Here is a 12,593-nt window from a genome sequence, read left to right on the forward strand (position 1 = left end):
AAGTTAGGCACATCCATCCCTGGCTATGCGCAAATAGTGACTTCCAAATGACTTTAAAGCATCCAAAATTAAAGGGAGAGAATGAGGATTTGGTGGCCATTTAAGTTACCATAAACTTTCCTCTAAAAAAGGGATTTTGAAGATATTATTTGGCGGTCATTTTTGTCCTCTAGCTTACATCCCAAAATCTACTATGGAACTGAAGTAAAGTGAAGTGAAAGTCACTCAGTCGTATCCGACTCTTTGCAACCCCATGTACTATACATTCCATAGAATTCTCCAGGCCAGAATACTGGAGTGGGAAGCCTTTCCCTTCTCCAGGGGATCTTCCCACACCAGGGGTCGAACCCAGGTCTCCCACATTGCAGGTCGATTCCTTACCAGCTGAGCCACAAGGGAAGCTCATTATGGGATTGGGTAATGTTAATAACTTTTGATAGGTAAAGTAAAAAAACAAAACACAACACAAAACAAAACAGAAAAGTCTCTAAGGGCTGCTCTCAACAAAAGTGCCTGAAGGCAGAGTAAACACAATTCTCACACAAAGCAAGCCATGGAAAAAGTGATGCCTATCAACTAACATCTGCTGAGCACCTATTTTATGCCATGAACAGCACTAACACTGGGGAAATAATAATGAACAAGACAGACACAATCTCTGCCTGCCATGTCAATGCACCATGAACCATTTATATAGCACAGACCAGAATGGAGGCAAATGAAAATCAAGGAGTTGGTAACAATCTGATTTAAATATTTTCAACATATTTTTAATAGAAGCCATATAAATATGGTGCTAGTGCTAAAGAACTAGCCTGCCAATGCAGGAGACGTAAGAGTCATGGGTTCTATCCCTGGGTCTGGAAGATCCCCTGGAGGAGGGCACAGCAATGCACTCCAGTCCTCTTGTCTCGAGAAGCTTGGCAGACAGAGAAGCCTGGGCATCCATAGGGATGCACAGAGTCGGGCACTACTGAAGCAGTTTAGCACATATAAATATATATATTGAGATGTATAAAAGCTCAACAATATCACCTCAGAATAAGTGCAGTAACCTACAAATCTATTGTGAGAGAAAATACTTTTAGGGATACAACATGTTGTTCTGTAAATAGATAACAATTGGCAAAGCAATATTTCCAGACCATTTTTATTGTCCTGATTCCCAATACTCAGCACCATAATCAATCCTTAAATTCTGAAGAAAAGACAGTTTTCAGAAACTATCCATCTCTAATATAATGACAATGCATTTCAGAGCTAAGAGTTATATATTTCCAGATGAACTTTTTAAAAATGTCACATCATTCTATTAGTGAACATTACTTAAGCCTCTGAGATCACTGTCTAGTCCAGCACTGTCCAATAGAACTTTCCGTGATGAAAGTAGCCACTGAAAGTGAAAAAGTAAAACTGTTAGTTGCTCAGTTGTTGTGTCAACTCTTTGTGACCCCAGCAGTTAGGACTTCACGCTTTCACTGCTGAGGGCATGAAAGTGTTAGTCCACCAGTCTCCTTTGTCCACGGGATTTCCCAGGCAAGAATACGGGAGTGGGTTACCATTTCCTTCTTCAGGGGATCTTTCCGACCCAGGGATCGAACCCAAGTCTCCTGAATTGCAAGTGAATTCTTTACTGTCTGAGCCACCCCCTGGGGAAGCCCATTACCCACATGCAGTTATGGAGCACCTAAAATGTTGCTAGTGCAACTGAAGAACTGAATTTCTTATTTTATTTAATTTGAATTAAGTTATATGTGAATAGCCACATGTGGATAGTGAAAAGTAAAATTTAAACTGAAAGTGATTCTGTGTGTGTCAGGGGAAAAAATGTTCTCTTTCTTTGGATTCATTTAGTCTAAATTGAGAAATTATTTAAAAATTGAAGAAGGGAAAAAAAAAAACCCATACATTGACAAGACTGACTGTACAGCAAAATAAAGATTAGCACCTGATTTAAACAAAACTGAGGACTGTAATTTCACTCACTGACCTGGCTGAATTAAAAAAATACCCCCCAGCCCAAAGAACACATATGTGGTTGAAATATGTGTGACTGCTTTTAAAAATCAGTGCATCTTATTAAAGGAAAATAATCCAAGGTGTATACACTTGAGTTAATCAACACTCTAAACAGATTTTAAATGCCTCATGTTTTGGTAATGATTGTTCATTCATCTATTTAATGCCTACAATGTGACAGGCTCTTTGCTTAGGGGGATTATTATTCTAACATACCAAACAGACAAATTTGACCTGTTGCAATTTACATGATTTAATTTCAAGCTGCTGCTAAGTCACTTCAGTCGTGTCTGACTCTGTGAGACTCCATAGACGGCAGCCCACCAGGCTCCCCGGTTCCTGGGATTCTCCAGGCCAGAACACTGGAGTGGGTTGCCATTTCCTTCTCCAACGCATGAAAGTGGAAAGTGAAAGTGAAGTCGCTCAGTCATGTCAGACTCTTAGCGACCCCATGGACTGCAGCCCACCAGGCTCCTTGGTCCATGGGATTTTCCAGGCAAGAGTACCGGAGTGGGGTGCCATTGCCTTCTCCTAATTTCAAGCAACTTCATCTAAAATTGCTTCATTTTTGAGTTAGGCAATAATCAAGTGATCACTAACTTTATGGATCTGACTAAAGTTCAAACATATTACTGCATTAAAATGCATAGCACATACCTTGTGAAAATGCAAACAATATTAACATATCTTTCAAACAGGTGACTATACTACAAGCATCTAAAATGATATGCTTGAATTTTTTGAAGACTTTTTCAATAAAATTATTTTCCTGAAGTGGAATATACCTGACTTCCTTAGAAGTCAGTAGAAAGGCTTTCATTAAAATAGAATCTGTCTTGCTTAGTTTTCCAAAAATGCATTTTATATATGTATGTGAAAATCATTTCTGAATGTTTGGGGTTTGAGAAGGTAACTCACTCTTTTGTTTTTCTACCTTTATTCAGATATAATTTACATATAACATTGTATAAGTTTAAGCTGTACAAAGTGTTGATTTGACATATATCGCAAAATGATTACCACCAAAGCATTAACTAAAACTTTCATCACATCACATAATTACCATTTCTTTTTTGTGGTGACAATATTTAAGATCTACTCTCTAAATAACTTTCAAGTACACAGTATTGTCAATTATAGTCATCACGCTGTACATTAGATCCCTAGTTCTTACTCATCTTCTAACTGAAAGTTTGTACCATTTGATCAACATCACCCCCATTATCCCACAACCACCATCCCTGGTAACCACCACTATACTCTCTGTTTCCATGAATTCAGGTTGCTGTTTTTTCAGATTCCACATGAGTGAGATCATACAGTGTTTGTCTTTCTCTGACTTATCTCACTTAGCATAATGTCCTTAAGGCCCATCCATGTCACAAATGGCAGGATTTCAGAAGGTAATTAATTTTCAGTAAACATTTCCTATGTGCCCACTATGTGCCAAGCACCATGCTTGACACCAAAAATGTGACATTCTTCCTGACCAGGAAACAAGTTCAGATAACACATAAAATTGCACACTGATGGAAACACTACCAGCTGCCTCACAGCCATTTCTGAATCAACTGATGGACACTACTAATACCAGGCATAGCTTACTGAATTCTTTCTCTGACTTCCATACATGTGTAAGCACTGCAAACAACAATATATTGTACCATATTTCCATTCTATCTGCTAGACTGACACTACCACATTTTGTTGGGCCAGCTAGATTATCTATGTACACTATGCATCAGCAAAATCAGTTAGACAGTAACTTAAAAATAAAGGCTCTGAAGTATTTATTGGTAACTCTGGGCTTTGTTCAGAAAGTCACAATCAAGTAAGATCCCAAGATCATCTAAGTAAGTTTTTAAACAATAAAAATATTGTATACAAGATATAAACTCAATTCTGTAATATACTATTTACTTGCAAGAGGAAAAAAAAATAAGAAATTCACCAGAATCTCTGATAAGATTTCTGGTGACTTTTATTTTCTTATTTATATGTTTCCATATTTCCAACTGTCTGCAAAGACCATACATTACACTTATAATCAGTAAAAATTGTATCTACATTAGTTATAGTAGAAGCCACTCTTGTAACTGTTCCAAAATGGGTATCTAGTATAGGCCGGAGTTAGGCCTCAGAGAGGGAAGTAGGTGTTGACTACAGGTGTGATTTTAGAGGCTGCTGTAGAAGGCCCATGGTGACCCAATTAGCTAGTGACTGGAATCTCTTTAAAAGGGACAAAGACTTTCACTGTCTAAAGTTAAAGTTTAAAATGAATATTCCTGGAGGAAAGGGAAAATAGGAACATATGTTCCCACCAGGATGGAAATTGAGAAAGGCAGCTTTTTCCAGCTCTAAGTCCTGGCTAGATCACTGGATAAACGTAGTATTGCCTTCTGGTAACTCCACAGAACATGTCTGCTTAAACATTTAGCAATGAACATTTAGAGAATTATTACTAAATATCATATAGTTTTGAAAAGTAACATTTCTGATGATAAAAATAGTGTAATACAGTGTTCTCTGTAGAAACCATAGAAAATATGAAAAGGCTGGGGAATAAGATTAAAATCATCTATAATCCCATCAGCCAGAGGTAATCATCATGAACAGTTTGGTACATAACTTTCTAAGAATTTATTCTAGGCACGTGGATATATCCTGCTTTTCACTTAGTATTTTATCTTGAACATTTTCTTATGTTGTTAAATATGCTTAGTAAACCTCATTCTAATAACTGCCTAATATTACTTAGGGCTTCCCTTGTGGCTCAGCTGATAAAGAATCCGCCCGCAATGTGGGAGACCTGGGTTTGATCCCTGGGTTGGGAAGATCCCCTGGAGAAGGGAAAGGCTACCCACTCCAGTATTCTGGCCTAGAGAATTCCATGGACTGTATAGTCCATGGGGTTGCAAAGACATTTCTTGGATAAACAATCTTATTGAATCTACCATGGATCTAATTTATCATGAGAATAGATTCAAAATACATCTGGTATCTGAAAAAACTAACCAAGGGATTTTTCTGAATTAGTGATCTCTCCTGGGTCTACCAATATTAGGATTTGACTCTAAAAATGATTTTGTTTTGCTCAAACCCCTAAAAACACCCATATTGTGCGCAACGATAAATTACTCACGTATTTTGAAAAGTACAATTCTTAGGAAATGTTAGATAGTTAAGCATGACAGGCGCTCCCAGCCAGGTTTAGCAAATCGATCAAAATGAATTTGAAGGAAACGGTCAAGTAAAATAGAGGGAAAAAAGTATCCTTGGCACAAACTTCAGCTTCTGAATAAATTCATCTGTTCAACCTTCAAGCTAAAAAAAGAAAGATACTGCAATTGGGGGGTGGGATTCTAATTCAGAAGCTACATAAAACAATTCTATTTACAGCCTGGGTTCCCAAAATATCAGCAGAGCACATATTTGCTAGGCAAGTTTTCTGAAAATTATTTTACTCAGCACACTAATATAGTTCCTTTTAAGCACAGGAGGGGAATATTCTATGTAAAAAAAAAAAAATTGCAATTTCGGTTTAAAAGGAAACTCCATTCCCAGTGATCTTTGGTGGGCTGGAGATCCGACCCCCCTTACCTGCAAGGCAGTTGAGAATCAGAAACACCTTCCAAAATGTTAACCCCATTATGCTGAGGTTCGCTGAGCGCAGTCAAGGTCCAGTAGCTTGCCTGGGCTAGGCTGAGTCTCAAACTGACTTCTTCAGTCACACTGAGGTTTGCCAGGCTTATCTGCCGGCATCACCAAGCAAACAAGCTTCTTGGGGCTTACTTATTGGTTACAGACCTTTCTCAGAGCAGACGTGTGTTTCTTTGAAATGTTTTTCATGGGGCGTGTTTCCTTGATATATTTGCTACTGTGTTAATGATAAACCCACATATTTAAATTCTTAAAGTTCTTTGTACACAGATTCCTAAGTTTTATTGTTTAAAATTAATCTTATTAAAAAGTTATACTTGAGGGGAAAAGATATAATTGGAAGAGAACCTATATAAATAAAAGTTGACAAGGTTAATTAATTTCAAATATTTCCACAAATGCCTTATGGCATTGATTCACTAACCTTTTACAAATTAAGTTAGCAAATTAATGTTCTAAGATTTTCTCAGGAGACAGGGTTCACAGGAAGGGCACAGGGGACATGAAGCAAGAAAGCATCCAGTTTCTATGTGAACAAACTCTGGACACATCACACTTTTTTGAAGCCCTAGTAGTAGAGTGAATTGCATGTTTTTTTGTCTTCCAAGTTAGAAACCTTGTAGCATTTATTCATTTGCCTAATTTTGCAAATTGGTTGGGCTTGCCCGATGGCTCAGTAGGTAAAGAATCTGCCTGCAATGCAGGATATGCAGGTTCGATCCCTGGGTCAGGAAGATCCACTGGAGGAGGAAATGGTAACCCATTCCAGTATTCTTACCTGGAAAATGGATAGAGGAGCCTTGAGGGCTACAGTCCATGGGGTTGCAGAGTCAGACACAACTGAGCACAAACGAGCAATTTTGCAAAATGAGGTGAGTAAATAAATGAGCTAAGATTTCCACTAGATGAGTCTGAATTTTTGCAGAATTAGGATACTGAATAGGTGCCACAGGGTTAACTTAGAAAGATGTTTCACTAGAAGGGAATGGCAGGCTGCACAAGTGAGAAGCCTTCAACCGAACATGAAAATTTAACAAAGTTGCCCTCATGCTTAACTAACCCTGAGATACATACGGACCTCCTTGGCTCTTCCCTTGCAATCTCTAAATCCTGGTGTTTCCGTCTCTACTATGGTTCTCAGATTTGTTCCTTCCATCCTGGTCCAGGTACTCAGGTCTCCACCCCTGGCCTACTGTAGCAGTTTCCTAAATGGGCCCCCTGACTCCTTTCTCCTTCAGTCTCTGTACCAGCCACATGTCAGTGTTCCAACCCTGATCAAGCATCTTCAATGACACTACAAGGGACTCTTTCATCAAGTCCAAAGTCCTTAATTTGGATTCCCAACCTTCTAAGATCTTGCCCATGCCTCACCTGAATTTGAGTCATGTTAAATTGCCCACCTGAAAAATGCTGTCAAAAGTTATTGCCCCAAGGAGTGTTCAATCACATGAAATATGGGCAAATCGCAGTGATATGTTTCATGAACTTTAACTTACAGAAAGCATTTGACACCATCTCATCTCAGCCAAGCGAACTTCCCACCACTCCTCAGAGAGCCATTTGCTCTCATCACATATTATAACTTCTCGAAGCATTCCCTGTCTATGCTCATGTCTGATGCCAAACCTTGGATTCCAGTGAACTCGATCCCTACTTAGAACTTTCTCCTCCTTCCTCTTGCTATCTAAGCATATTCTTAGCACAGATCAGTCATACTGTCCTATGTGAAAATTTTGAAGAGCCCACAAACCGCCTCTCTCTGGGCTCCCTCTTGGATAAATCTGTATTATACTTAAACCCAATACCCTCAGTTGGTACCAGATTACTCTTCAGTAGTCTATGTATTAATGAAGTCTCCCCTAAATCAACTGTCTATGAGCCCCTCCAGGATGGGGACCAGGTCTTATACAGGCAGTTCCCAACTTAAGAATGAGCGTGTCCCAAAATGTATTGGTTAGCCCATTGTTTAATCCAAGAGTACACATTTCCTGCTAAAGCAATGCTTAAATGAAGTCTTGTTCCCAAACCTACACAGAGCATAGTCTAGCACTGGCTTGAATTCTGGATGCTGGGCAATACAGGGTAGGGGAGTAGAAGAAAGAGCTGCAAGTGGCAGAGAAAGAACATTCCTTTCCTTTCCCAAGACACAGGTTGAGTGCAAGGCAATACTTTTTTCCCCAAATAACTATTACATGTCTTTGTCACCCACCTTCCCTTCTACCCCCACCCCGCTGCTGCCCACATGGTCTACTGGTCCTTTGGGTACCTAGGCTTCCCTAAGGGAGTGTCTTGTGCTGTGCTATGCTTAGTCACTCAGTCATATCCAACTCTTTGCGAAACCATGGATTGTAGCCTGCCACGCTCCTCTGTCCATGGGATTCTCCAGTCAAGAACACTACAGTGGGTTGCCATTTTCTTCTCCAATTACATGGGACAGATAGTATAAATCATGACAGTCCCAGGAAAACCTGAATGTCTGGCCTCCCACCTACAGGAGAGTGCTAAGCATAAAGCAAGTGCTAAGAAGACCCTGTTAATTAATTCAGTATATCCAAGATGGTTGACCCTGAGATGGGGAGAGGAAGTGTTGGCTTAAAGCTGTTGCTAAAATCCCACAGCATCAGACAGAATCTCGCATACAAACACAAAATACTCTAGAGGATTTAAGTAAAATGCCTGCACCGCTGCTATGTGTGACCTAACTTGGACAGGTAGCACTCTGTGAAAATAAACTCTAAGAGATAAAGTTTCCACTTTGGACTGAATTTTGTATCACTGACTATCGCTCAGAAGAAGCAAGTCATTAACTGGGACATGAAATATTATCAAATATCTTGCACAGTTTTACAGAGCTTCACAATTTTTAAAACTGTTTTTCCATTTTATCTTCACAACTAACAGTAAAATAGATAGAGCAGGTATTATCTACATTCTGTACATAAGAAAATGGAGGCTCAGAAATGTGTCTTTCCCAAGGCCGCATAACACGCATTTGATGCTGTCCCTCCCGTCACAATGCACAGTGGCCCAGTGTGACTATATAGTAACAAACATGCTACTGCCTCCAGGGTTCTTCCTTGGGAACATTCAGAAATGGGCAGTATCTGATTTTTCCCTCATTTTTATACTTAAAAATTACAAAAGTAATACATTTTGCTTGTGAAGGGATATCAAAGAACAAAGAGGCATACAGAGGATAAAAAGAAAGCCCCATTCTCTCACCTGCATAGAAAGCCCCATTCTCTCACCCACGTGTGTAATCGCATGCCATGATCACAAGCAATGGGAGTTTTGCATTTTTCTCAGCCTTTCTATGAATTTACATATAGGCATGAGGTGGGTTTTTTAAAGGAAAGGTAATCATAGATTGTTCTGTAAGTCGCTTCCCCGCTCCCCCCCCCCAGAAGCATTTTTGTTCTCTGTTTATGTTACCATGCACAACTACATCTATAGAGCTATCTTATCTCTTTCAAGGCCATATGATATTTCATAGTATGAATGTACCACAACTTATTTTAACATTCTCCTAATGGGGAATTCTTGGGCCATTTCCAGTCTTTAAAACAAAAGTCTTATAAACAATGGTGAAATGAATTTCCTTTTGCTTGTATCTCTGCCCACTTATGTGATGATTTCTCTAGATTAGCTACCTAGAAATGAAACTGCTGGATGATCAAAGGGTATGAACATTTTAATTTTTGGCTTATCATGAAAAATTGCTCACCAGAAATTCTTTACAAATCTACACCTCTGTTAAAAGAGTGTATGAGAGTGCCTGTTTCTCCATGGCCTTGTCAACAATGAGATTTATCAGTCTTTTAATTTTATTAATATCACGGCTGAAAACTGGTATTGCATTGTTATTTAAATTTGTATTTCTCTAATTAGGTTGAGCCTCTTTTCATAGATTTGTTGGCCTAACTGGTATACTTTTTCTTGTAAATTGCTTGTTTTATGACCTTATACCATTTTCCCACTTGAGTTTTCTTTTCATATTGCAGAAGTACTCTTTACAGTTATGAATTTTAACCTGAGTTTGGTATATACATTATAAATGTTTCCTTCCAGTCTATCACTTTTTAAAAAACACTGTCTTTTACTATAAAGACTTTTGCATTTTGCAGTAGTTAAATCTAGCAATCTTTTCTTTGTAGCTTCCGAGTTTCATGTCTTCTTTAAGAAATCCAAGGCTTACATTTCCAATCTAAGATTATAGAAATATTATTATATATTATTATGTTAATATTAAAATATTATATTTTCTTCTAATGCTTCTATAATTTTGTCCCATCTTTCAGTTATGGGAATTCTCTCCTTCCTCTTCCTCAGGCCAATAGCCTTTGTGTTATCCTTGACTCCTCTCCTTCCCTCACGTACATCTAATTCATCAGCAGATTCTTTTTGGGTCCATGTCCAAAATATTCCCAGGCTCCGGCCACTTTTCCCACTTTAACTGTTACCATCTGACTCTGAGTCACCAGCACCAATTACCTGGCTCGCTGCAATTGCCCCTAGCTGGTCTACCTGCTTTTGCCTCGTCGCCATCGTCTATTCCACAGCAACTGGAATGATTCTTTTCTGTGCAAGTCAGATCACATCTCACTTTTGTTCAAGATCCTCCAGTAGTTCCCAATTTCTCTCAGAATAAAAGTCGAAGTCTTTAAAACAACAATAACTTTGTTGTTGGTCAGTTACTAAGTCGTGTCCAACTCTTTGTGACCCCAGGCACTACAGCACACCAGGCTTCCCTGTCCTTCACTATCTCCTGGAGTTTGCTCAAATTCATGTCTATTGTGTCGGTGATGCTGTCTAGCCATCTCATCCTCTGCCAACCTTATCTCCTACCATTCTTCCCTCTATCATTCTGCTCCAGCAACCTGCTCTTCTTTTTTTTTTTTAAGACATTAATTATTACTACTAAATTTTTTTGGCTAAGGTGGATATGGGATCTTAGTGCCCCAACCAGGGATCAAACCCATGCCCCCTACAGGAGGAGTGCAGAGGCCTAACCACTGAACCACCTGGGAAGCCCCTAACTGCTCTTCTTGTTGACCATCCAATCCAGCCAAGTATGCTCCCACTTTTTAGGGCATTTTCAGTGGCAGTTGCCTCTGTCTCTGACACTCTAGCCCCAGATATCAGCAGGGCAAACTCCCTCATCTTCAAGTCTTCGCTCAAATGTCAGTTTTCAACATCTCCCTTGTTCACACAATTTAAAACTGCAGCTTACCCCACTCCAAACTTTCCAACCCCTACTAGCTTTTCCTTTTTTCACAGAACTCATTAATGTCAAACATACTATACAGCTTACTTGCAGTTTACTTTTTCACCTAATCAGAGAGTAATTTTCAAAAGGGCAGGGATTTCTGTCTATTCTTTTTTTGTTAAATGAACAAACTTGTGACCTGGGTTCGATCTCTGGGTTGGGAAGATCCCCTGGAGAAGGGAAAGGCTACCCACTCCAGTATTCTGGCCTGGAGAATCCCATGGACTATGCAGTCCATGGGGTTGCAAAGAATTGGGCACAACTCTTGATGAAAGTGAGAGAGTGAAAAAGTTGGCTTAAAACTCAACATTCGGAAAACTAAGATCATGGCATCTGGTCCCATCACTTCATAGGAAATAGATGGGGAAACAGTGGAAACAGTGTCAGACTTTATTTTGGGGGGCTCCAAAATCACTGCAGATGGTGATTGGAGCCATGAAATTAAAAGACACTTACTCCTTGGAAGGAAAGTTATGACCAACCTAGATAGCATATTCAAAAGCAGAGAGCCAATCATACAGAGTGAAGTAAGCCAGAAAGAAAAACACCAATACAGTATACTAACACATATATATGGAATTTAGGAAGATGGCAATGACGACCCTGTAGGCAAGACAGGAAAAAAAGACACAGATGTGTATAACGGACTTTTGGACTCAGAGGGAGAGGGAGAGGGTGGGATGATTTGGAAGAATGGGAATTCTAACATGTATACTGTCATGTAAGAATTGATCGCCAGTCCATGTCTGACGTAGGGTGCAGCATGCTTGGGGCTGGTGCATGGGGATGACCCAGAGAGATGTTGTGGGGAGGGAGGTGGGAGGGGGGTTCATGTTTGGGAACGCATGTAAGAATTAAAGATTTTAAAATTTTAAAAATAAAAAAAAAATTAAAAAAAATTAAAAAAAATTAAAAAAAAAAAAAAAAAAAACAAAAGCAGAGACATTACTTTGCCAACAAAGGTCTGTCTAGTCAAGGCTATGGTTTTTCCAGTGGTCTTGTATGGATGTGAGAGTTGGACTATGAAGAAAGCTGAGTGCTGAAGAATTGATGCTTTTGAACTGTGGTGTTGGAGAAGACTCTTGAGAGTCCCTTGGACTGCAAGGAGATCCAACCAGTCCATTCTGAAGGAGATCAGTCCTGGGTGTTCATTGGAAGGACTGATGTTGAAGCTGAAACTCCAATACTTTGGCCACCTCATGGGAAGAGTTGACTCATTGGAAAAGACTCTGATGCTGGGAGGGATTGGGGGCAGGAGGAGAAGGGGACGACCGAGGATGAGATGGCTGGATGGCATCACCGACTTGATGGACGTGAGTTTGAGTGAACTCTGGGAGTTGGTGATGGACAGGGAGGCCTGGCGTGCTGCGATTCATGGGGTCACAAAGAGTCAGACATGACTGAGCGACTGAACTGAACTGAACTGAGTGACTTTCACTCACTAACTCACTTGTGAAACTGGATTTAATCCATTTGGAATTTATCTTTGTGTATTGTGAAAGATAGGGTGAAATTTTATGTAATGCCCTCATGTCTTAAATAAGAGCAAATCTTTACCCTTTAAGGGAATTTTCTCTGAAAATAGCTAGATCATTTGAGGCTAATTCTAATCAATTAAATAGGTGATCAGTAATGCTGTTCTGTGGTC

The 12,593-nt window shown here is 39.5% G+C and overlaps 1 protein-coding gene across 1 annotated transcript in view; it reads right to left on the minus strand.

Annotated features, from left to right (window-relative positions):
• VSIG1 (V-set and immunoglobulin domain containing 1) overlaps window positions 1–5,841 on the minus strand; it is a 33,109-nt gene extending 27,268 nt beyond the window's left edge. Inside the window, exon 1 of the mRNA XM_005700219.3 lies at window positions 5,620–5,841. Within this exon, the coding sequence (XP_005700276.2) occupies window positions 5,620–5,668 (49 nt within the window). The 5' untranslated portion in view covers window positions 5,669–5,841. The remainder of the gene's footprint in view (window positions 1–5,619) is intronic.
• Window positions 5,842–12,593: the final 6,752 nt, after the last annotated feature.

This window comes from Capra hircus (assembly GCF_001704415.2).
Source record: "Capra hircus breed San Clemente chromosome X unlocalized genomic scaffold, ASM170441v1, whole genome shotgun sequence".
In the NCBI taxonomy this organism is placed as follows: domain Eukaryota; kingdom Metazoa; phylum Chordata; class Mammalia; order Artiodactyla; family Bovidae; genus Capra; species Capra hircus.